At 51.0% G+C, this 24557-nt stretch overlaps 1 protein-coding gene across 15 annotated transcripts in view; it reads right to left on the bottom strand.

The window, feature by feature from the left end:
• ERGIC1 (endoplasmic reticulum-golgi intermediate compartment 1) overlaps positions 1-24557 on the bottom strand; it is a 119524-nt gene that overhangs the window by 74909 nt on the left and 20058 nt on the right. For 4 of the 15 annotated variants that reach the window (XR_012414340.1, XR_012414341.1, XR_012414345.1 and 1 more), the window contains exon 1: positions 8879-9101. The exons of 8 other annotated variants lie outside the window; for them this stretch is intronic. Coding sequence is in view for 2 of the 7 variants with exons in the window: in XM_005558533.5 (XP_005558590.2) it covers positions 8879-8976 (98 nt within the window). In the remaining 5 variants the exon portion in view is untranslated. Of the gene's footprint in view, positions 1-8696; positions 8850-8878; positions 9102-24557 lie in introns of those variants that run through there. 3 more of the 15 variants (XR_012414342.1, XR_012414346.1, XM_045394513.3) reach the window with 1 other exon arrangement.

Genomic DNA, 24557 nt, shown 5'->3' with positions numbered 1-24557 from the left:
GCAATTTCTTAAAACTTAAACATACATTCACCATATGATCAAGCCATTCCACTCTAGGCGTTTGCTCAAGAGAAATGAAAGCATGTGCCCATACAAAGACTGTATATGAAAAGTCATGGAAGCTTAATTTATAATAGCCACAAGATAGAAACAACCTAAACGTCCATCAACAGACAGATGGATGAACAAGGTGTGGCATATTCATAAAATAGAATATTACTCAGCAACAAAAAGCAATGCAGCATTGATACATGCAACGACATGGATGATTCTCAAAATAATGATGCTGAATGGCAGGCGAACTAGGGTACATATGGTATGGTTCTGTCTATAGAAAATGCTAGAAAATGCCAACTAATCTAGAGTGACAGCAGATCATCAGCTGCCCAGGGAGAGCGGAAAGGACAGGGAGGAGCAAGCTTTGGGGTGTGGTGTAGACATCCACTATCTTGGCTGTGATAATGGTTTCACGGATGTATACATATGTCATATTTTTCACATTGTACACTTCAGATGTGACATTTATTGTAAGTCAATTATACCTCAATAAAGCTGTCTGAATAAAACATTTTAACAGCCATAATTAAAATACATCCCATACATTAAGTGATCCATGAGTTCATAAGGATACTTCCTAAAAACAAGTAACGAGCTTTGTTGGACACCTTGAAGATCCTACACCACCAACTCATTATTCTGAAAATCGGTAAATAAAGAGAATGCACTTACTCTGACTTTTTTTCTTGGTATAAAATGTATTTCTAGATAGCCAAATAGTTGATGAGGGCAAAGTTCTGTTTTATACAATAACTGCAAAGAATATATGCAGAAAGACTAAGAGAATTAGAAAAATCCTCTTTGTGCGTCCCCTGATGAAGTCCTGGATCTAGACAATAACCAGCAATGACAGGAAACTTCCTACCAGATAGACCAGGCTGCCCCTGCCTGAACGCAGTGATCCATCTGAGCATCTCCAAGAGACGAAGGCCAGTTGTTCTGTGCCTCTCAATGTGACATAATACAAAGCACACAGCAGCACCCAGGAACGCTTCTTGCCAAGGGAACTGACCCTGAGTCTAATCAAGGTTCCAGATCTAACCACCAGTTTACAAAAAATACCAGCAACAAGTTACATGATTCAACAAGCCCAATCCATAATGTGGGCATTCTACAGAATAAATGACCTAGTTTCTTCAATAAATAAAGGATGTGACCAGGCATGGTGGCTCATGCCTGTTGTCCCAAGACAGGAGAATCGCTTGAGCTCAGGAGTTCCCTGGGCAACATAGCGAGATCCCATCTCCACAAAATATTTAAAAATTAGTCAGGTGTGGTAGCTCATGACTGTAATCTGTTACTCAGGAGGCTGAGATGGGAGGGTCACTTGAGCACAGGAGTTTGGGACTTTAGTGAACCATGATTGCACCACTGCACTCCAGCCTGGGCAACAGGATGAGATTCTCTCTCAATAAAATCCATAGGCAATAGGTAGACCTTGTTGGATTCTGATTCCCTTTAACCCTAATCACTGACTTTCACTTTCCCAGCCTCCTCTGTGGCCTGGGGTGGCCATATAACATTGCTCTGACTGATGATAAGAAGCAGAAGCCTGCTGGGGGTAGAGTGCATTTGCTTTTATCAATCAAAGTGTCACACATCACTGGCACTAACACTTCTACCCCAACCCCATCTTCCTGTCTTGGGTGCAGACATAACATCTGGAGCTGCGGGAGCTCCTCTGAGACCGTAAGGGAAAAGTGCAGCGGAGAGCAGAGATAAAAACTCCCGCATCCTTGAGATGCTGAGCCAACACCAGCAGCAAGCTACCTCCAGTCTTCTTGTGACATGAGAAAAAAAAAAAAAATGAAAACAAAAAAACTCTTATTTAAACCTCTTCTAGTTCAGTTTTCTGTTACTTCAGCTAAAAAAGCACTCCTTACAGAGAGCATGTAAAAGAAAAAGCAGAGGAGGTATGGAAAGGCCTTGACTTTCCGCCATTCATCAGCTGGAGGACTTGAATGAATTGCCGTTCTACCTGGAAGGTTCCGCCCTTGCATCTCTACACGGCTTGCTCCCTCACTTAAGTCTATTTTCAAATGTCATCTCCTCGGGGGAGCCTGTGCTTACTCTGCCCTCTTTTTTAAATTTTTTTTTTTTATTTTTTGAGACAGGGTCTCACTCTGTTGCTCAGGCTGGAGTGCAGTGGCACGACCAAGGCTCACTGCTGCCTCGACCTCCCTGGGCTCAGGTGATCCTCCCACCTTGGTCTTTCAAGTAGCTAGGACAAGCGCACACCACTGCACCTGGCTAATTTTTGTATTTTTTGTAGAGACGGGGTTTTGCCATGTTGCCCTGGCTGGTCTCAAGCTTCTGGGCTCAAACAATCTGCCTGCCTCAGCCTCCCAATGTTGGGATTACAGGCGTGAGCCACCACACGAAGCCTCTGCCCTCTTCTTTCTTCACAGCACTTAAAATCACTCCCTGACATTGAGTTATGTGTATCTGCTCACTGCCTGACTCCATCAGAATATAAGTCACCAGACAGCTGGAACCCCATCTGTCTACATCACCAGGGCCTAGAAAAGTGCCTGGCATAGAGTAGGTTCAAAAGAAACACTTGTGCAATGGATGAAGAAGGCAACATTTCTCAAAGTGTGGTCCAAGGACCACTGCCTCAGAATCTGTGGGAAGCTGGTTACGTTTACAGATTCCGGCCAGGCGAGGTGGCTCACACCTGTAATCCCAGCACTTTGGGAGGCCGAGGCGGGCGGATCACCTGACATCAGGAATTTGAGACCAGCCTGGCCAACATGGTGAAACCCCATCTCCACTAAAAATACAAAAAAAGTGCCAGGTGTGGTGGCATGTGCCTGTAATTCCAGCTACTTGGGAGGCTGAGGCAGGAGAATTGCTTGGACCCAGGAGGCAGTGGTTGCAGTGAGCCAATATCATGCCACTGCACTCCAGCCTGGGGGACAGAGCGAGACTCCATCTCAAAAAAAAAAAAAGAAAACAAATTGCAGATTCCAGGGCCCCACTGTAGAATGAACTGAACTGGTATGGGGTAAGGCAGGCAGGGCAGGAATCTGCTTTGCTGAAAAGCACAGTTCTGGAGACGCCCATGCAAGCTAGAATTCCTAAGGTGTAAGGCATGTGTTTATTTCTAACTTCAAGCAGATTTCCTAAGACTTTCAGCCCGCACCCACCTGACTTACCACAGGTCAACAGAGGGACGGGAAAGGGGACTGGCATTTCCTGGACTCCTACCCTATGGGCCAAGCACTGCTTAGACACTTGGCCTAATCTATTCACAGAATCTTCCCTACTACTCCTGAGGTTCCTTCAACAAATGTAGAAACTGAGGCTCAGAGAGGCCAAGCCACTTGCCTAAGCTCACACAGCTAGCAAGAAGCAGAGTCAGGACTGGAACCCCGGCCAGCCTCCTCCTGGAGACTGAACACGGATCCTCCCTGGCCTCCCAAAAGCTCCCCACTGGGCCCTGGGAGCCTTGGCTCTCTGTACTCATCGCTGCCCTCCTGTGCCACACAGGGCCCATGCTGACAGCGGGCCGTGGCACTGGGTGAGTGAGGGAAGGATGCAGGGTCCACAGAGTTGAGGAAATGTGGTGCTGTGTCACCTGGAAGCCCTGGTTGGGCAAGGCTGGAGAGGGGCCCCTCATCCCCACTCACCTCCCCCACCTGCAACAGACAGATGAGCTCAGGCTTGCGCAGGAAGAGGAAAGGCAGCCAGGGCTTGGCCGGGAGTCAGGCTTCCCGCTTGTCAAGGCCACAGGGAGTGCTGGGCCGGGGGGAGCAAGAGCCCCCCAAGTGTTTCCAACTCACTGGAAATAGGACACGGCCTCCTGGCCCCACACCGGGATACAACAACATCCTGTGTGCAGATGCTATAAATGGAAATGTATTCTTAGAGGGGCAGAGCATGAGCGGGGTTTTTCAAAAGTGACCCATCATCGGATAAAAATACAGATGGCATTTAAACGCTGAGCGGCAGGAGCTATTCCGGGGACTGGATTCTCATGCCCGTGGCTCCCCGCCAGGCACGGCCTTTCACAGAGATTTAAAAAGCATAAACTGTTGGTGTCAGTGTTTTTAAGTTTAGGAGGGGAGTATTTAGGGGAAGGAGCCATGCCAAGATACCTGTGAAAGGTGCCCCTTTCGGGAAAACCCAAGTGTCCCTTGGCCTCCACCTGCCCAATTGATTCAGCTTTGCTTTGTGCTATGAGACCACCGTTTTTCTCTCTCTCTTTTTTTTTTTTTCTGAGATACAGTTTTGCTCTTGTTGCCAAGGCTGGAGTGCAGTGGCACGATCACGGCTCACTGCAACCTCCCCCTCCCGGGCTCAAGCGATTCTCTTGCTTCAGCCTCCCAAGTAGCTGGGATTACAGGCATGTGCCACCATGCCCGGCTAATTTTTGAATTTTTAGTAGAGGCAGGGTTTCATCATGTTGGTCAGGCTGGTCTCAAACTCCTGGCCTCAAGTGATTCACCTGCCTCGGCCTCCCAAAGTGCTGGGATTAGAGGTGTGAGCTACCGAGTCTGGCCTGAGACCACCTTTTGACAACACTCTCAGTGACCTTGAGAAATAGGTCAAGGCTGAGTTCTGGGGAGGCCTGGGGTAAAAGCACAGTGCAGGATTAAGATTTTAAGAGGGGAAGGAGAATGATATTTACTGAGCACCTCCCATGAACCCAAGTAGTAACTCATATTGTCTCATCTGATCCTCAAATCTGATCCTCAAAACCATTCAAGTACAAACCCCGGCTTCATCCCCATTTTTGCAGAAAAAGAAAACTGAGGTTCAGGAAAGACTGTGTAGAGACAGTGACTCAGACTGAGGCCTTGAGTACAGGCAGACACATGGGGACGAGGCTGGAGGAGAAAGGGCGGAAGTTCCCGCAAAGCTTCATGGCCCCCTGAGGCCCAAGGTTACTATATCTCATGGCCAAGCAGGAGTACATGTCCTCGTCCATCTGAACACAAGGCTACTGCACTGAGCTGGGAGCACAGTGAAGAGACCTGAAGGGGCAGGCAGCTGTGCGCTTTAGAAAGCAAGATCTGGCTCACAAATGAAAAGATGAGATTCTCCACACAATCCCAGGCAAAAGCGCCTTAGGAAAGGGGTCAGCATGTTCTCCTTGTCGGCCTGGCTGAGAGGCTGGTTGGTGATCACTTTCATTTGGGCATATCTCGGTGTTGTCAGTTTTTCTATAATAAGCAGGTTATAAATAAAAAGAGAGACACAGTCAGGGCCTGTCTTAGCAGATCTGTCTTTGGCTGCTATCTGTCCCTTCTTCCCACCCCACTGCCTGCCAACATTCTTTGTTCCCCAAAGACCACTGCTGTTCCAGCGCGGTGCCATCTGTCTGCATCACCCCCTCTCCTCCAGCAGCTCACAGTACTTTGCATCACCGAGTGCTTACTGTGGACCACGCACGCACTGATCTAGGTGCTGGGAGCACATCAGAGGTCAGACACAAATCTCCCTGCCTTCACCTAGATTATCTCCTAGTGGGAGAGACCAACAGTGAAGGAACTCATATATGTCAGTGCTGACAAGCGTTATGAAGAAAAATAAAACAGGTTAAGGAAATAGTGAAATGCCAGGGCCCTTCGGATGGGGCTCATCAGACAAGGAGATCATAACATGCAAATGGAGATAGAATTAAATGAGACAACAGCCACAGGGATAGCCAGGGAACAGCATTCCAGGCAGAAGGGACAGCAAGTGCAAAGGCCTTGAGGCAGGGAGCGTCAGGTTCCTGGAACAGCAGGGAGCAGCAGGGAGGCGGATATGGCTGGAGTGGCCAGTGAGGTCAGAGGCCTCAGGCAATTGAAAACCCAGCTCACCATCCCTTTCTCTGAGAAGCCATCTCCAATCAGCCTCAGGCCAGATGAAGTGCCCCCAGGGGGCCCTCTGCAGCCCCTGAGGTCTCCCTGTTATTACTGGGCACATGCTGTGATTGATGTCACTGAGCATGCGTGGACTGCATTCACAAATGAACAGTACAGCCCACACTGCCCCGTTAATACTATTGGTGTCTTCCCCTCAAAGCTGTGAATTCCTCAAGGGCAGGAGGTTGTCTTACACGTCTTGGGGTTCCCCAGGGGCTGGCACTGTGAGCTTAAGTGGGGAGCGTCATCTTTAAGCAGCAAAAGGCCCACTGAGCCAGGGAAGACTGTGGGTCTTTCCTGAGCCAAGAGCTCACCTGAGCTGTGCAGGCGAGTACCCTCAGGGAGCCACTTGGCTTCCTCACCACCCACCGGCAACGAGGCTCCACAGAGGAGATCCAGGTAGGCAGGCGGGGAGGAAGGGAGCGGCCGCGAGAGGGAGGGAAGGGCTCTGTTCCCCGCTCCCCCTGCTAAATTTCCCACATCTGCCTCAACCTGTGCTTTCTTCAACAGTTCATGGCATAACTGAGCCCCTGCTTTAAGGAAAGCCCACATGAGAAAATAAAAATGTAAAACTAATTCATCAGGCAGTTATCATTCACAGAGAGGAAACACCTTTCCCTCTGAAAGAGATTCCAGGAAACGTCAGCATCCCCAAGTCAATTAACAGACCCAAGCACTGGTCACCCAGCAGCTCACATCAGCAAATGAGAGACGGCCAGGCCTTACACGTGGGACAGAAGTATACTTCACGTGGGAAAATGTCTACTGAGAATAGGCAGGAACTGGAAAGTAGAGAAGTGGGCTGGGTGTGGCCTGTGGCAAACTGTGGAGTCCATAGAAAGCCTCCCAGCTTGGCACATGGCTGGAACCAAGGGGTCCCAGGGCAGCCAGATAAGCGAAACCAGAAATCTGGGGAATGAGGTGAAATCACCAATTAAAAAATGATGCCAAGTATTTTAAAAATAAAATAATATGCAAAGCAAAGAAAACACTTCTATGGGTCAGACGTGGCCTGAGTATTATCAGTTTGTGAACTTGGCCTTAAATCTTGAACATGAAGTATTTTTGTGTCAGAATAGTCAGTAGAATGAAAAATATAACAAGAAGAGAGAGAAACATAAAAGTTATAGAGCCAGAAGGGAGCTTCGAGATCATGGAGTTCCTGTGTGGTCAAGAGGTTTCATCTCAGGGATCAAGTCTAGTGGTTGCCAGGCTGCTAACTAAGGCTGAGACCTGACTCTGCTGGAGCCCGGAGATAGATTAGCAATGTCTGCCAAGGACATGGGAATAGGAACATTTGCTCCATACTTTCTGGGTTTGATGAGTCCAGATGCATCTTAAAGGCAAAAACTGATCCAGAAAGCTGTACCAAATTGCCTAATGTCACAAGGAAGAACGAGTGTCCCATCTGGGGCTCTTCTCACGACACCCCCAGATGCCCCTAAATATTTTGATCTGCAGTCTACCAAAAATTAATCTTGGAGAGAAGCCATCTCTAAACCAATAATGCAAGTGGATAAGAAAATTTGATTTTTACAGTGATTCATTTTCTCCATGACTTCTTAGAGGCAACATCTTTTCTAAACAGCAAGGCGAGTCTGAACCCTGACAAAGCCATCTGAGGCTGCTGCCTCTGGCACACAAAATATCCCAGCTGAGGGACGTGAGCCCAGCCGAGGGGTCTGGCGCCAGAGGGAGCCTGGACCCACCAGAGAGCAGTGGCTTGCCTCCCAACTCGGCCCTCCCCATCCCACTCGGTGTGAGTCATGGCCAGCGACTTCAGTGTGCTGGCTGCAGAGTCCTCAGTTTTACTTGGCTCCTGAGCAAAATGTACTTTTCCAAAGGACACTCATTCAACTGAGGCTGAATTTTGCAATTCCCTGGCAGGGGTGAGGCCAGCCTCCCCTGAGCACACACTGTCCTGGGGAATGGGGACCAAAGAATGCAGTTGTCACTCCCCTCACCTCCTCCTTCCTCCTCCCCAGCGGGGAAGATCTGTCTATACCCTGTCAGGGCCCTGGCATGCCTGCCATCCCCTCAGCCTCTGCTAGTCACCCAACAGCAACCATTGCCTCCCTCTAGCTCCCCATGCAGGGTGCACTCCTGAACTGGATTTCAAACTACACCTGACAGCAGGCCTGGAAAAGATGAGCCCACAGCTAAGCCAGCCAGGGAAGCCCCCACACAAGGCAGAGCCACACCCCACTGCACATCACTGCTGGGGTTGTGGTGGCTCAAGCACCAAGTGCATCGTGAACCTGTTTAACTTTTGTCCCTCTTTTAAAACATAAGATTTTTTTAGAGCAGTTTTAGGTTTATAGCAAAATTGAGCAGAAGATAGCGATTTCCCATATCCTGCCTGTCCCCACACATGCACAGCCTCCCTCACTATCAACATCCTGTACCCGAGGGGACATTTGTTATGACTGATGAATGAACACTGACTCATTATTGTCTCTCAAAGTCCATACTTTACATCAGGGGTCACTCTTGGTGCTGTACATTCCTTGGGTTTAGACAAATGTATAATGACATGTATCAATCACCGCAGTATCACACACAGTGTCACTGCCCTAAAAATCCTCTGTGGTCCGCCTATTCATCCCTCCCTCCCCCCAGCCCCTGGCAACCACTGATCTTTTACTGTCTCCATAGTTTTGCCTTTTCCAGAACGTCACAGAGTTAAAATCATACAGTATAGAACCTCTTCAGATTGGCTTCTTTCATTCAGTAAGAGGCATTTAAGGCTCCTTCATGTCTTTTCACAGTTTTCTAGCTCATTACCTTTCAATCCTGAACAATATCCCATTGTCTGGATGAACCAGTGTGCTTGGCATTTCAATCCCCATGGATTTTCAGAGCCAGGGGCTCTACTGTCTCACGCATTAGCTGCATGACTTTAGACAGATTCTTCTCTGAACCGCCAGTGTTTTTCATCTGTAAAATGGGGTTAAAATACTGCTTACCTCACAGAAGTAAGAACGCAGAAATGCACGTAAGGCATGAATGGCAGCTCCCAGCACGTAGCAAGCACATGGTGGACGTGAGCTGTGCTTAACATCATCGCTAGCACTGCGACTGTCACTACATTCCTGAGCTTTCTCAGGGCTTCTCTTTTCTGCAGAGCAGCATGGAGGGGAGTACAGACAACCCAGCTTTCGGCTCAAATCCTGCCTCTGCTAGGCAACTGGCTGAACCTCTTGGAGTCTCAGTTTACTCATCTGTAAAATGGGGAGGGGCATTACGTCTCCCTCCTAGGGAGATCTTGAGAAAAGAATGAGATCACGAATTGGAATGTAGAAAGAACCCTTGGCATTCACTAGGTGCTCAAAAAAGGTCAGTTGCTCACTGTGAGGGAGAGGTCCTCCGTGCTTCCTGTGAATAGCCCTGCTGAGCCCAGAAAGCAGGGAAGGGAAATTGTGGGTATACTTGCAGACGGAGAGGGAAATCTAGACCCGCTGCCCAGCACCAGGGTTGAGAGCCCCTCTGCTGGTTCATGCTACGGTAGAGAGAGAAGGGAGAGGTAAGTGCCCTCCTGCCTAGCCCAGCCAGGACCCAGAGGACTGGGGGGCGGCGAGGACTGGGGGTGGAGTAACCTCTGCAGCGAGCCAAGGCCTGCCTGGCTGTCTTCTTGGTGTCAAATGACGGCAGAGGCTGGAACACTGAGGCAGTGGCCAAGGCCAGCCAGCAGTTGTTCTTGCGGCCTCCAAGGAGTGGAAATAGGGACAGGGAAAAGTTACAGGCAGCAGCTAGCAGTTCACAGCAGGTTCTGTGGAATTGCTGGGACTAAGCAAGGACTCCTGTGCTCGCCTGTGAATTGTCCTTGGCCTTTCATCCAAACTGGACCTGCCCACCTGGGAGGTCCACCACCCCCGCTTGTACCCAAAGGGATCACACCCTAACCATGCAGTGTCACTGATGCCAGGAGGGAGGGGCTGCCAGCAACCCCACTTTCCAGGTAGCATGATAAAGGTCACCCAAGGTGGCATTGCTGGCAAGCACTGGAGCTGGAATTCAAACCCTTGGCTTGCGGATCCCCCACAGCCTGAAGCCAAGGTCTGCAACGATTCTGCATGGCCACTGCTCTCCATCTGCATCATCTCCATCTGCATCATCTCCACCTGCATCATCTCCACCTGCATCATCTTCATCTGCATCATCTCCATCTGCATCATCTCCATCTACATCATCTCCATCTGCATCATCTCCATCTGCATCCCCTTTCATTTCCACATTCATGCATTTGTTCATGCGTTCATCCAGCACCCGTTCAGCAACTATCACTAGCACCTGCTCTGCTAATGATAAAAATGGGAGCCAAACAAAGGCAGTCTCTGCCTGCCTGGAGCTAGAGTCAAGAAAACCTCCACTGAGAATGCAGAGTTACAGAATGAGATAAGCATCGGGGAAGACCCCTGGGCCTCCCTTGCCTCTACTAGACAACAGGCTGGAGAGTACAGGGCGGTGAGCCTGGAGTTGCCCTTTCTGGGTTCAAGTCCCAGCTCTGCCACTTGCTAGCTGTGGCCTGGGAGAATTCCCTTCACTGCCCCGTGCTTCCGTTTCTCAGGTTGTCAAACAGTGCTCACTTCACTGGCGTGCTCAGAGGGGGTTCGCATGTTAGTACAGGGAAAAGGCTTAGCACAGTGCCTGGCCCCCATGGGGGAGTGCTTCTCCTGTGACACAGTTGCAGGGTGTAGGGTACATGGAGGACCACAAGCATTTTCTCCCCAAAGGAGAAGCTCCTTCTCCCCCACAAATCCCTCTGAAGGCTGCCTCTGCAAAGAGGTGGCACCAGTGGACACAGGAAATTAGGCCCCAAAGAGGGGCACGGTGCATTCCCCATAGGTCCAAGATGAGAGAAAATCTAGGCCAGCGGCAGGGGCCCCCACCAGGTCATGGCTGCTGTCTGAGGGCTGTGAGCATCTCCCTCCCACTCCCACTTCTCTCCACTTCTCTTCCCCACTCCGCTCTCCTCCTGCCTCCCCAGCTGGCCTTTCCTTCTGGACTTTGCACCAACTCTCTTGACCTCTAGAGCATGGAGGTGAGGTTCTGAATCCCAGAAACACTTGGAATGTTTACCTTAAAGTTTAATTGGATTCAGCAATACAAAATAAGAAAAAGCAACTGTATACTCATTCAAATAAAGGATCTGTTAAGAAATTGTACATAGGTAGTACAAATTTCCCAACTTGCATGGGAAGGATAAATACCACATTTAGAAGAGTATTTCTCCTGGGATGGGATGGAGATGGGTCAAAATGGAAAGTGCAGGCAGAAGAGAAATACAGGAGCTTAAGGTTTGCTTCTTAGGATGGGAGGTGGGTGTATATTATTCTTTATGTGATTCTACATGTCCAAAATATTCTATGAAATAAAAAATAAGCTCAAAAGTACCCCAATCAGGTATAAAAAAGAATGAAGCACTGATCCGACCACAAGAATGGATCCCACAGTGGGACATGGGATGAAAGAAGTCCAACACACACTGATCAGATCGTATGATTCCACGCATGTGACCTGAAGAACAGGTAAGACTAAGGCAAGGGGAGGGAAGTCAGGAGACAGGTCACCCCACAGCGGGGGTGCTGGCTGGGAAGGGGCATGCAGGAGCTTTCTGGGGCACTGAAAGTGGTGTGCACCTTGATCTGGGGGTGGCCACATGGGACTATCAGGTAAAAAGCCATTGAACTGTATACTTAAGAACACTTTACAATCTGCAATACCTCAATTTAAAAATTCCTTAAACATTTAGAAAGAAAAAAAAACAAGTCCTCAGCCACATTTGGGAACTCTTTGCACTGGCTTAGGTTAATATTAAAGAGACTGTTTTAGAATTTCTTTCTATAGGCCAGGTGCAGTGGCTCATGCCTGTAATCCCAGCACTTTGGGAGGCTGAGGCGGGTGGATCACCTGAGGTAAAGAGTTCGAGACCAGCCTGGCCAACATGGTGAAACCCCATCTCTACTAAAATACAAAAAATTAGCCAGCCGTGGTGGTGGATGCCTGTAATCCCAGTTACTTGGGAAGCTGAGGCAAGAGAATTGCTTGAACCTAGGAAGCAGAGGTTGCCGTGAGCCAAGATCGTGACATTGCACTCCAGCTTGGGTGACAGAATGAGACTCTGTCTCAAAAAAAAAGAATTTCTATAGAATTTGATATTTGATTCCTTCATTCGATCACTTCCTCTGGGAAGAGCGTTGAGCAAGGCTCTGCGGCAGATACACAAGGGAACTGCTCCAAGGCCCCAAGGACGTGAAAGTAAGCCAGGCTGACCCAGGCTGGAATCTTAATTTGCTCTTACTTGCTGTGTGAGCTGGGCTTAAGTGGTGTCCCTCTCTGAGACTCAGTGGGCTGACACGCAAAACGTGGCCATGATAAAAGGAGACAGTGTTCAGCACTGTGCCTAGCATATAATAGGTGCTCAAAAAAAAAAAAGCGGGGGGGCCTGTTAATATGGTGCATGCTTTAACCCCCTACAGCAATGCTTTTACCAACCGCAGATGAGGACAACTAGTGGGTTAAGAAATCAAAGTAGTAGATTGCAACCAGCATTTAAAAAAAAAAAGACGGCCTGGTGTGGTGGCTCATGCCCGTAATCCCAGCACTTTGGGAGGCTGAGGCAGGCAGATCACTTGAGGCCAGGAGTTTGAGACCCAGCCAGGCCAACCTGGTGAAACTCCATCTCTACTGAAAATACAAAAATCAGCCAGGTGTCGTGGTGCGTGCCTGTAGTCCCAGCTACTCAGGAGGCTGAGGCATGAGAATCATTTGAACCCTGGAGGCAGGCGGAGGTTGCAGTGAGCTGAGATCATGCGATCGCACTCTGGCCTGGGTCACAGAGCAAGACACCGTCTCAAAAAAAAACAAAAACAAAAAACTAATTGTCATTGCGTGTAGTAAGAGAAGCACTGTTGAGATGTTTATGTTTTGAGACTGGAGTCTCCCTCTGTGGTCCAAGCTGGAGTGCAGTGGCGTGATCTCGGCTCACTACAACCTCCACCTCCCAAGTTCAAGCGATTCTCTTGCCTCAGTCTCCCGAGTAGGTATGCACCACCATGCCCAGCTAATTTTTTTTGTATTTTTAGTAGAGACAAAGTTTCAACATGTTGGTCAGGCTAGTCTCAACCTCCTGACTGTAAATGAGCCACCCGCCTCAGCCTCCCAAAGTGCTGGGATTACAGGCGTGAGCCACTGCGCCCGGCCATGTTGAGTTTTCATACATTGTACACTGGGTTGTGATATAAAATGTATTCTTCAGAGAGTAGATGTCAAAAACGATTAAAAGCCCTGGTCTGTTGTGCCACATGCAGTGCTGTGACATAGTAGGTACCAGCTCCATATGACAAAGCCCTGCTCTCGGAATTAAGTCAGAATAATAACATACTAGGAGGATAATTCTAACACCTCTAAGAAAGTCACACGTTTGTTTTTTTTCTTTTCTTTTCTTTTTTAAAGAGCCAAAATGCTATGAAGTAGAGAGATCAGGGGCAGCTGCGTGGAAGAAGTGGCTTCAGATCTGGACCAACAAAAACGCTGACTTGAATTCCTGGAAGAGAGAGGTGGGCTTGGCCACGGGAGGACTCCTGGCCACTCAGCCTAAAGGTGCGACTGGACGTGCCCAAGGAGTCTGTGTCTCCTGGCCCTCCGGAAGGAGGTGGGCGGTTCTGGGAGGCTGCGCAGTGGGTATACCTAAGACGGTTTTAGGTGAAAACCAGAGAGGGCAGCAAATAACACAAATCACCCACAGAAGCAGTGATTATTTTTCCACTTTTCTTTCAATTCTCATCATCGAGTTTAGAAAAAAAATCTCATTTGGTGCCAGCAGGTCTTTTGACACTTAATAATCACACTTTTTAAATAAAAAGAACACTAGGCCAGGCACGATGGCTCACGCCTGTAATCCCAGCACGTTGGGAGGCAGAGGCAGGCGGATCACTTGAGGTCAGGAGTTCGACACCAGCCTGGCCAATATGACGAAACCCTGTCTCTACTAAAAACACAAATATGAGCCAGGCGTGGTGGTGTGCTACCTGGAGTCCCTGCTAATGGGGAGGCTGAGGCTGCAGTAAGCTGGGACTGCACCGCTGCACTCCAGCCTGGGTGACACAGGGAGACTTTGTATGTAGGTATACATGTGTGTATAAATAAGTAGAAGGCTAGGCTTCAGACACGGAACCGTCTACCAGCAATAGCTCTAGGACAGAACATTCATCTCACTGCTTTGACTTTCACAGGTGCCTTGGACTCATGGCAGGTCTTCCATTTATTTAGAGATGAGGTAAAGGGTTTGCCTTTTAAAATTCATCTATGCAAGCTTTTTAAAAAGTGAGTCCATTTAAATAAAACACAAAGCATATAACAGTATGAGTAGATGTAGGTGCGGCACAAACTGTGATAGTGGCCTTAGAGTGATTGAAATTTGAGAAACACTGGTAAGGACGTCCCAAATTTGAGGTTGGGGAAGTTTTTCACATCCTGACATCAATAAGTGCCACTAAAGGACACGTTCCCTGCTGAGTCAGTGGAGAACCAGGCTCCCTTCAGGAAGAGAAAAGTCAAGGCCGGCCAGCCAGCTTGCTGCGGAGAATTCTTCAAGGAAATGGGATTTTGCAGCCGAAGGGCATCTACCTTTGTGCTCAGGAGTGCCCATCACCATTGCCGTCCTCACCACTAGGCCTTTCTATAAACACGTGCCCATTTGTGTGGTCTCGATGCCGTAAGGAAGTCTCCACTTACATCTTCCTCTACTGCACTTCCTTATCTCCCCCCTTACCTAGTGCCATGCTTTTTTTTTTTTTGAGATGTAGTCTCACTCAGTTGCCCAGGCAAGGTGGCTCACACCTGTAATCCAGCACTTTGGGAGGCTGAAGTGGGCAGATCATTTGAGGTCAGGAGTTTGAGACCAGCCTGGCCAACACGGTGAAACCCTGCCTCTGCTAAAAATACAAAAATTAGCAGGTGCAGTGGTGGGCACCTGTAATCCCAGCTACTCGGGAGGCCGAGGCAGGAGAATCGCTTGAACCTGGGAGGCAGAGGCTGCAGTGAGCCGAGATCATGCCACTGCACTCCAGCCTGGGTGACAAGAGCAAAACTTCATCTAAATAAATAAATAAATAAATAAAGTTCTTGGCAGGAATTTATAAACTTTCCAGTGGGCAAAACGAGGCCTTGAGGTAAACTATGTCTTTCTACGTTTCTACTGAAAAGCAGTCCACACTGCAAAGCGCTTTTTCCTTTTCACTTCCTCCTCTTTTCTTATTTTCTGCCCTTACCTTATTCTGCCCTGCCTATCACCCTGAGTTTTAGAGCTGGGGAGCACCCGGCTGTCCTGGCAATGCCAAAAAACAGAGCTATGCCGTGTACACTTTGTCTAAACAAGGCCAGTAACTTGCACTTGGGCTGACACATGCATTATTTACCAATTCCTAAGTACCTACTATGTGTCAGGCACGGTGCTGGGTGCCTTGACCCAAATAACATGCCTTTCATCTTTACCCCAACGTTAGTAGATCAGTGTGATGCTTCCCATTTTACAAATGAGGCAACTGAGGTTCATTCATTCAGCCAACGAGTAGTCAGCATCCACAAGTGCCAGGCTCCACTGATGGCACTGCAGCAACAGGCGTGAACAAGACAGGCCAGGCCTGTGCTCTGAGGAACCAAGGCTCCCACGGAGGGTACAGATAATAAACAAGCCAAAAGGAGATGGGACTGTTCCAGAGAGTGGGAGGAGCTATGAAGGAGAACAGGGGGGTCTGACAGAGCCAGACGGAGAGCACTGCAGGCTGGGTGAGGTCAGGGCAGAGACCCGAGGGAAGGGAGGCACCCACTCTGCCAAGGGCCCGGGAAGAGCATTCTGAGCAGAGGGAATGGCCAGCGCTTGGCCACGGCTCTGAGGTAGGCGTGAGGCTGGCCTGTGTCAGGAGCAGCAGTGGCCACTGCGGCTGGCACGCAGGGAGGAGCAGGTGGCACGGGACGAGGTCAGCAAGGCGGATGGAGGACACATCCCACAGGCCCTGCAGGCCACGGCAGGACTCGGCTTGTTTTCGGTGGTGGATGTGAAGCAGAGCGCAGAGTGCCCAGGAGGGTGGATAAGTTTCACCCAGAGTGACCCCAGGCGGTCACTGCCAGGGCCGGTCTCCGGCCGAGGCTGGCTGAGCCTACATCCGCCCTCGCTGGCCCTTCCTCCTCACACAACGCCAGCCCAGGCCCTCAGGCAGAGCTCCAAACACTGTGGAACTCTGGCTGTGGAATATGTTTTTGTGCTCACAAAGAAACACAGGCGTGGTTAACACCCTGGACTGCTTCCTCACACAAGATCATTCAGAAGCCCCACCGTGGATCTGCAGATCCAGAAGCACTCAAGCACCAGTCCCTCTCCTTGTCCTGACCCCAGGACCCAGCCCAAGGGTGGCTTCCTCCCAGACCCCTGCTGGCCCAGATTCTGCAGCAAAGCCTCGGAGCAGTCTGTTTCTTTCACGGTCACAGCTCTGAGGCTGCACACATGCTCCCAACCCTGCATCCAGGGAGCTCTTGTGCATGCAGTGTGGTGCAGTGATGAGGGGGCAGATGCAGGAGCCGGGAGGCCTGGGTTCAAACCCCAGCTCTGCCCTGGCTCAGGGCAACCCTGGGCAGGTTAATTAACCTCTCTGTGCCTTGGCTTCCCAATGTGTAGGTTGTTCCTAATGACTGGGTGTGGGGATGAAGCATGTTAACAGATGTGAGGGGGCAGAACGGTGCAGGCATAAAGAGAACCCTATTCAGGGCTGGCTGTGATCGTCATCATCACCAAAGTCCTTCAAGGTTGCCACACCTCTCCACACCCTCCTGCCCTCCTCTGCTCCCCCATCAGGGAACTGATGAGCCCACTTGAGCGCACGGTCTCACACACCTGAGCGACTGAGGCTGGAGACACGTCTTGTTCACCTCTGTCCCTGCCCCTCCCTGGCACTGAACCAACGCTGTTCGGTGAAAGAATAAATAAGAAATGAACAAACACATAGGAGCATGGGACAGTTAAATGTGCGTCAAAGGTAAGATTAAAAGCTTGAAACTTCTCAGGACAAGTACTTTCAACAGAAGCACCTCTGGCAAAGCTGAATAATTAAGAAAAGGCCTGTAGGCAAAGCACAGCTTAAAGGCAAGAAACAGTTGGGAAAATAGAACAGAGCTAACCCAGCCGACAAACAATCCAGAAGCCCAAAGTACTGACTGGAGTTTGGAGTTAGAGAAACCCGGCTTCCAAATCCTGAAGCCACCACCTATGGGCCATGCTGTGGTCTTGGCAAGGCCACTGTGTACAGCTGGGCAGGCTGCCCCTGCCCAAGGGCACCTGCAGAGGACGGGAGCAAGGGCTGCAATCCAGCCCAGGCTCAGCGCAGGAGGTGTGAGGGCTACGGAGGGCTCCAGGGGCCCTAAGGAGGAGGCTTTTAAGGTGATTCCCTCAGAGTAGCAGAGAAGCGACCAGCAGCACCAGGCATCTGTGGCAGCTCTCTGAACCCCGGTTTCATCCTGTAAAGTGGAGCCAATGAGAGCAGCCACACTTCACAAGGTTGGGATGGCACTGTGACCTTTAGGACATTTTTTTTTTTTTTTTTTTTGAGACAAGAGTCTCACTCTGTCACCCAGGCTGGAATGCAATGGCATGATCTCAGCTCATTGCAACCTCCACCTCCCGGGCTCAAGCAATTCTCCAGCCTCAGCCTCCCGAGTAGCTGGGATTATAGGTGCCCACAACCACACCCAGCTAATTCTTGTATTTTTAGTAGAGATGGGGTTTTGCCATGTTGGCCAGACTGGTCTCGAACTCCTGACCTCGAACTCCTGACCCACCTTGGCCTCCCAAAGTGCTGGGATTACAGGCATGAGCCACCGCACCTGGCTCCAGGACACTTTTTAATTTCTAATCTTTTAATGTCTAGTGCCTAGAACAATGCCTGGCACAGAGTAGGTGCTCTGTGCATCTGTCAAATGAATGAATGAACAAACCAAGGAGCTAATATATTTGATAGGCACCCCCACTCCTTTTGCTTCCCTCATGGCAGCCTGTAAAGCAGGTCCCGACGCCATGGGCTCAGATGTCGGCGGGACCAAGAACTCTAGGAAACTCTCCCACCCTTCAGCCTGGAAGAAAACAGAAATGGGGGCAAGCTAATTCCAGGCTGGAATATGGCCTTTTCCGTCAGTTGGGAAGGGCGATAAGGAGGTGGCCATGGGAGTTGGGGGTGGGTGGGACAGGCCCCATTCACATGGAGCTCAAAGGTTCTGGCCCTGGTGGAATGCGGCTGGGTGTGGGGCTGGGCCTAGGAGCAAAGTTCCTGAATGACCGGCTGGCCGGGCTGGGGCCTCGTCCCCTCTTGGGAACCAGCACGGCCAAGAGCAGTGTCTCATCAAAACAGGAAAAATCATAGAGGAAAAATGTGCATGTAAGGGGACTGGCATGCACAGGGAACGGCATGACCCAAGCACCAGGAGGAGGGAAGGGGCTGGGGCAGGTGCACAGGGGCATTTAGGGGAGCAGAGCCCTCCCTGGTAAGGGCGCCGATGACCACCCAGACCTGGGAGATCCCGGGATGCTATGAAGGCAAGTCTGGACTAAGAAAGCCTCAAAATCACGTCCTCGGCGGGGGCGCGGCTCCCCCAGCCACAGGCCTTGTAGCTTTTGACCACACAGAGCTTTTGACCTGGCGTGACTGTCCAAAGTACTTCAGAAACAGTAATGTGCTCTCCCCTGTGTTACCCACAGGGAAGGGAAGCATGGACTTTGGCTCCAACACCTGGCTGGCAGGGGCCTCGGGATCTTGGGCAGGGCCCTCACAAGCTCTCAGCCCTGTTTTCTTTCTGTGGACAACAGGGGACCCCCACCCATGCCCGTGGGGGGGCTGGTAAGGTCAGCTGAGATGAAGAACTTGGGTCTGCCAGGTGCGCAGTAGGGCCTATGCTAACAGCCTTTTCCTCGCATCCTCAGAAGCGGCCTGGATTAGAATCAATCATCAGGGCTGGATGACAGCAGAGGACTCAGTGAGGGCCCCTCTGCCCCACCCCGAGTGTCTATGACTTTCTTCTGTGTCACCACCAGGATTCAGGACTAAGTGCAAATCGTGAGTTGTTCCTCTAGCGTGTGACTGAAGAGGAAGGGCCTAGTGTGCGGATGTGCAGACCACCGCCCCCTTGCTTGGACACCGCCTGAAACTCCGAACGGCTCCACTCTTCCCTTCCCATTAAGAGTTTGTGAGGATCTGCTCACAACCATGTAAGGGCTGAAGCTTCTTAGGATAAACTCCTTACGGTGTTTTGTGCAGCTTACACGGCCCGGCCAGCTGAGTCTTCCAGCCCTGGCACTCCCCAGCTCTCTGTCCAGCAGTCACTTCGGTCAGCCAACCTGTGACCGCCCACCTCAGGGCCTTTGCCCATGCTCTCCCTCCACCTGGGCCTCCCTGTCTCTCGGTGGCCCAGTGAACCCTAAGCACCTTTCAGACAGCCGTCAAATACCACTGCAGTCAGGTTCCCCAGATCCCCTAGAAGACGCAGGCCTCACAGCCCCCTGCTTTTTTCCTTTATAGTCTCATGTTAACTGAGAATTATACATTTAATTGGATGTTTAATTGCTGAAGCCCAAGACTCCATGAGGGCAGGGGCCATATCCCTGCCATTCACCAGCGGGTCTGGCAATGCCTAGCACAGTGACCAGTATAAATATTTGTAAATGGCCGGGCGCGGTGGCTCACGCCTGTAATCCCAGCACTTTGGGAGGCCGAGGTGGGCGGATCACAAGGTCAGGAGATCGAGACCACGATGAAACCCCGTCTCTACTAAAAATACAAAAAATTAGCCGGGTGTGGTGGCGGGCGCCTGTAGTCCCGGCTACTCAGGCGGCTGAGGCAGGAGAATGGCGTGAACCCGGGAGGCGGAGCTTGCAGTGAGCCAAGACCGTGCCACTGCACTCCAGCCTGGGCGACAGAGCAAGACTCCGCCTCAAAAAAAAAAAAACTAACAAAAAAAACCAAATAAATATTTGTAAATGTGTCAGTGAGTGAATGTATGAATGAATGAGCAATGAACAGCCTGGGGAGATGAAAAGTGAAAAGGAAGGCAAAGCAGAGAGCAGATGGGGAGACCAATTTTACTCCTCTCACTCCAGGAACCGTAACATAAACTGTAAGACAAGAACCCGGGGAGGAAGCCGAGTTGCGTGTTAGAGGGGTGCCTGGGGTCCTGGGGCTACGTGGGACCCCAGGAGGAGGGGGTCCATGACCACGTGGCTATGGTTGAGCCCTTATTGGCAATTCATGTATACTATTTTCATTTTGGCCTCACACAATGCTTGAGGGTGGGTGGGGGGCACCATTATTAGCCCATTGTTACAGATGAGGAAACTGAGTCCCAGGGTGATGAAGGACCTGCCCAAGGTCCCAAAGCCAGCAAAGGGTGGGGCCAGAGCTGTGACCTTCATTGCTGCACACAAGGCAGTGAGTCCCAGACTCAAGAGAAGTCTCCTAGCCCAGGCATGTCTGCAAGGAGGGAACGCATATTTATAAGCATCTCCTTGAAACTACTGGAGCAGAAACGCGTACTCCTCTAGTGAGGAAGGATGGTGCACGGCAACGAATCGAACCATCCCAGGGACATCACCTGAGACCCTACCCCAGCCACATCCAATGCCAAGCGTCTCAGCCCCATTCATTTCATCCTCACAATAGCCCTGTGAAGCAGTCACCAGCCCCATTTTACAAATGAAGAAACTGAAGCTTAAAGAACTTCCCCTTATTCCTAATTTAAGATACATAAAAGATGGTAGCTAATCTCTTTACTGTGTTATTTTAATGAACTTCAGCATACATCATGTTCCTAAGGTCTACTGGTGGCCTTGGGGCCTCAACACTGTTTTTTTCAAAAAGCTCTTAAATTCCCCAACTGTGAATTTCTTGTGGTGGGATTTTCAGGGACCCCAACCCTTGGCTACCCCAATGCTGTCCACACACCCGCAACATGCTTCAGGCATTTTGTACGCATGGCTTAATTATGTTTCGCACAACCCTGAGGCAGATTACTGTTTCTCCACCTCATAAATGGGGGTACTGAGGTGCAAGGGTAGGAGCGCAAGGCTAGAGTTCAGTCTCAGGTTGGCCTCCACATCTGTCTTTCATCTCCATGAAGGTCTGAATAAGGCGTAGTCATCTCAGCAGGGAGAACCCTCCCCTCACAGCCTTTGGGAACCGTTCTAACCCAAACCAAAAGACTTTCAGTTCTCCTTCCTGCAAGCTGTAGGGAGCTTTTACATTCACTTGATCTTATTTTTCTTCCTGAGCAACACGCATGCTCAAGAACCTGCTAGGGGCCGGGTGCGGTGGCTCAAGCCTGTAATCCCAGAACTCTGGGAGGCCGAGACGGGTGGATCATGAGGTCAGGAGATTGAGACCATCCTGGCTAACAGACGGTGAAACCCCGTCTCTACTAAAAAATACAAAAAACTAGCTGGGCGAGGTGGCGGGCGCCTGTAGTCCCAGCTACTCGGGAGGCTGAGGCAGGAGAATGGCGTGAACCCGGGAGGCGGAGCTTGCAGTGAGCTGAGATCCGGCCACTGCACTCCAGCCTGGGCGACAGAGCGAGACTCTGTCTCAAAAAAAAAAAAAAGAACCTGCTAGGGCTCCCCAGTGCCTGAGGCAGCACATGCAGCCCCATCCCACCTGCCCATTGGATCTCCCGCTCTTTCCCACCTCCCAGCCTCTCTTCGGGCTGCAGAGTCGTTGGCTAGAATCCCTTCACCTCTACTGACTTCACTCCAACTCATCTCTCAAGTGTCCCTCCTCCAGCAAGCCCCCTCATTCACTCCCTGCCTGTATACATTCCACATTTGCTTCTTTTCCAGTCAAGCACTATTGCATACGTGGCCTTGACTCCTCTCTGGCCTGACAGACCAAACCCCACCTTTCCAACAGGGCTCTTGTGAGTAAGTTTCAAGTCCACCTGCCTGGGCCTGGTATTCCAGTCCTGTCACAGCTTCTCCAGCCTGGCTGCCAACCCAGTCTCTCCCTCCAGTCCAGCCTCTCACAGGAATGACAAGCTGCCCACCCCGAGGGATGCAGGGATCACTGACAAGGCACGTGACTTCCTCCGGCCTCCAGTGCTTCAGGGTCTTTCCTGCCAAGAGACCAAGCATTGAGTCACCAGTCCATTGTCTTTTTTTAATTGAATGGGATGTGACTTACGATTTAATAAGTGACATTTGATGAACTAAAGGTCAACATTTTCAAAACATCAAGTCGATGTGGAAAATGTGAATTAAAGAGGCCTCTTGGCAAGAAGACTGGACGCCACAGGAGCTGGCAGCCGCTGGCCCGGCCCCCACCGGGCTGCACCCAGGCCAGCCTCCGAAGCACAGGCTGAGTGGGCCGCTCACAGCCCACACGGAATCCGGCTCCCCCACGCAAGGCTTGGCCTCTGTGTGCTGAGGACAGGGCATACTCCTCGCCACGCCCGAAGGCTCTGCCTGCCTGGTGCATTCCCTCATTGGTGCACCCCGTGCTGGATGGGCCTGGCTCCCTGACCCAGCACCAAACCAGCTCTGCTCCTCACTAAGGCCTGGAATTGAGCATCCTGGGGAGGATCTCCTCGTACCCCGCGCAAGTCTGGATCAGAACATCCCCAGAGTTCCCTGGATATTCTCGCTGGGAAAACTCTCGATCCTCCAACTGTCCATCTTCCTGTTTAAGTGTAAGTCCCATGTCAGTGGGTACCATGTCTGTGGGGTCAGCCGGATACCCCAGCCTCAGCGCAGGGTGCAGCACATAGTAAACATGCAACAGACACCTCTTACACGACTGAGTGAGCAAATGCGCCAGCAAGGTCCTGGTTAGGCCTGAGATCGTCTCAGCAGAAGGGCTGTGGGTAGAGCCCCTAGCAGAGAGGTATGGGGCGTGGAGCACCTCAGGACCATGTTCTCTGGGTCCAGATCAGGTATGGGAGACAGGTAAGCATGCTTCCTCTCCCACCCCCACTGCTCTCCTGGAAACCAGCGTCATCGTTCCCACCTGGCAGTGTGTCCTGGTGTTCTGGGAAATGCCACTCCGGGGAGGTGGGGGGTGGTGCAGTGACCTGTGACATCCGAACCCACACCTACCCCTGTCCGTTGGGGGAACACAGCCCAGGCAGCTCTCTGAAGGGGTCCATTTCAGGAGCCCCAGAGCCCTGGTAGCTAAACACCCATGTGAATCCCAAGTGGCCCCTCAGTACAGCAAGGCCTCACTTAAGGTTGTCGGTAGGTTCTTGGAAACCATGACTTTGAGGGAAACAGCGTAAGATGAAAAACAATTTCCCCACAGGCTAATGGATATAATCAAGAGTTAAGTTCCTAAGGCGTATGTCTGGTCACAAAAACAACACCAAACTTCCAAATAAAGATCAAAACACTTCTACTATTAGACATCAAAATACATGTGAGCTGTACATACACTTAAGAAAGATTTGTCAAAACAAGTAAGATCACTGTTTACTCACTTATTCCAGTTCCAAGTCACGGGTGGCCAGAGCCCATCCCAGCTGCTCGGGAATAAGGCGGGCACCAGCCCTGGCCAGGACACCCTCCCATCACAGGGCACACATGCCCACACGCCCACACGCCCACACACCCCCTCCCATCACAGGGCACACATGCCCACATGCCCACACACCCCCCTCCCATCACAGGGCACACACGCCCACACGCCCACACACCCCCTCCCATCACAGGGCACACATGCCCACATGCCCACACACCCCCTCCCATCACAGGGCACACATGCCCACACACCCACACACCCCCTCCCATCACAGGGCACACATGCCCACATGCCCACACACCCACACACCCCCTCCCATCACAGGGCACACATGCCCACATGCCCACACACCCACACACCCCCTCCCATCACAGGGCACACATGCCCACACACCCACACACCCCCTCCCATCACAGGGCACACATGCCCACACGCCCACACACCCCCTCCCATCACAGGGCACACATGCCCACACGCCCACATACCCACACGCCCATATACCCACACACCCACACACCCACACACCCACACACTCACACACCCACACACTCACACACCCACACACTCACACACCCACACACTCACACATCCACACCGGGACCATGCGGACGTGCTGATGAACCTGACAGGCACAGGTTTGGGATGTGGGAGGAAACCGGGGGTAGGTGGGTAGGGGTGCCTGCAGAAGACCCACGCAGACGTGGGTAGAACGTGCAAACCCCACACAGACAGTGGCCCCAGCCAGGAAATAATTTTTTTCTCATCAATGTTTTATAACAAAACATTATTTGAGGGCCTGCTGTAGTTTCTTTTTTTGTTGTTTTTTGAGACAGTCTCACTCTGTTGTCCAGGCTGAAGTGGAAGTAGCACAATCACAGCTCACTGCAGCCTCAACCTCCCAGGCTCAAGCGATCCTCCCGCCTCAGCCTCCTGAGTAGCTGAGACCACAGGTGCAGGCCACCATGCCCAGCTAATTATTTTTTTTGTAGAGATAGAGTCTCACTATGTTGCCCAGGCCGGTCTCGAACTCCTGGGCTCAGGTGATCCTCCTGTCTTAGTCTCCCAAAGTGCTGGGATTACAGGTGTGAGCCACTGTGCCCTGCCTGCT

This window comes from Macaca fascicularis, chromosome 6, assembly GCF_037993035.2.
Source record: "Macaca fascicularis isolate 582-1 chromosome 6, T2T-MFA8v1.1".
NCBI classification, from domain to species: Eukaryota; Metazoa; Chordata; class Mammalia; order Primates; family Cercopithecidae; genus Macaca; species Macaca fascicularis.
This window is presented reverse-complemented; position numbering and strand designations above follow the sequence as displayed.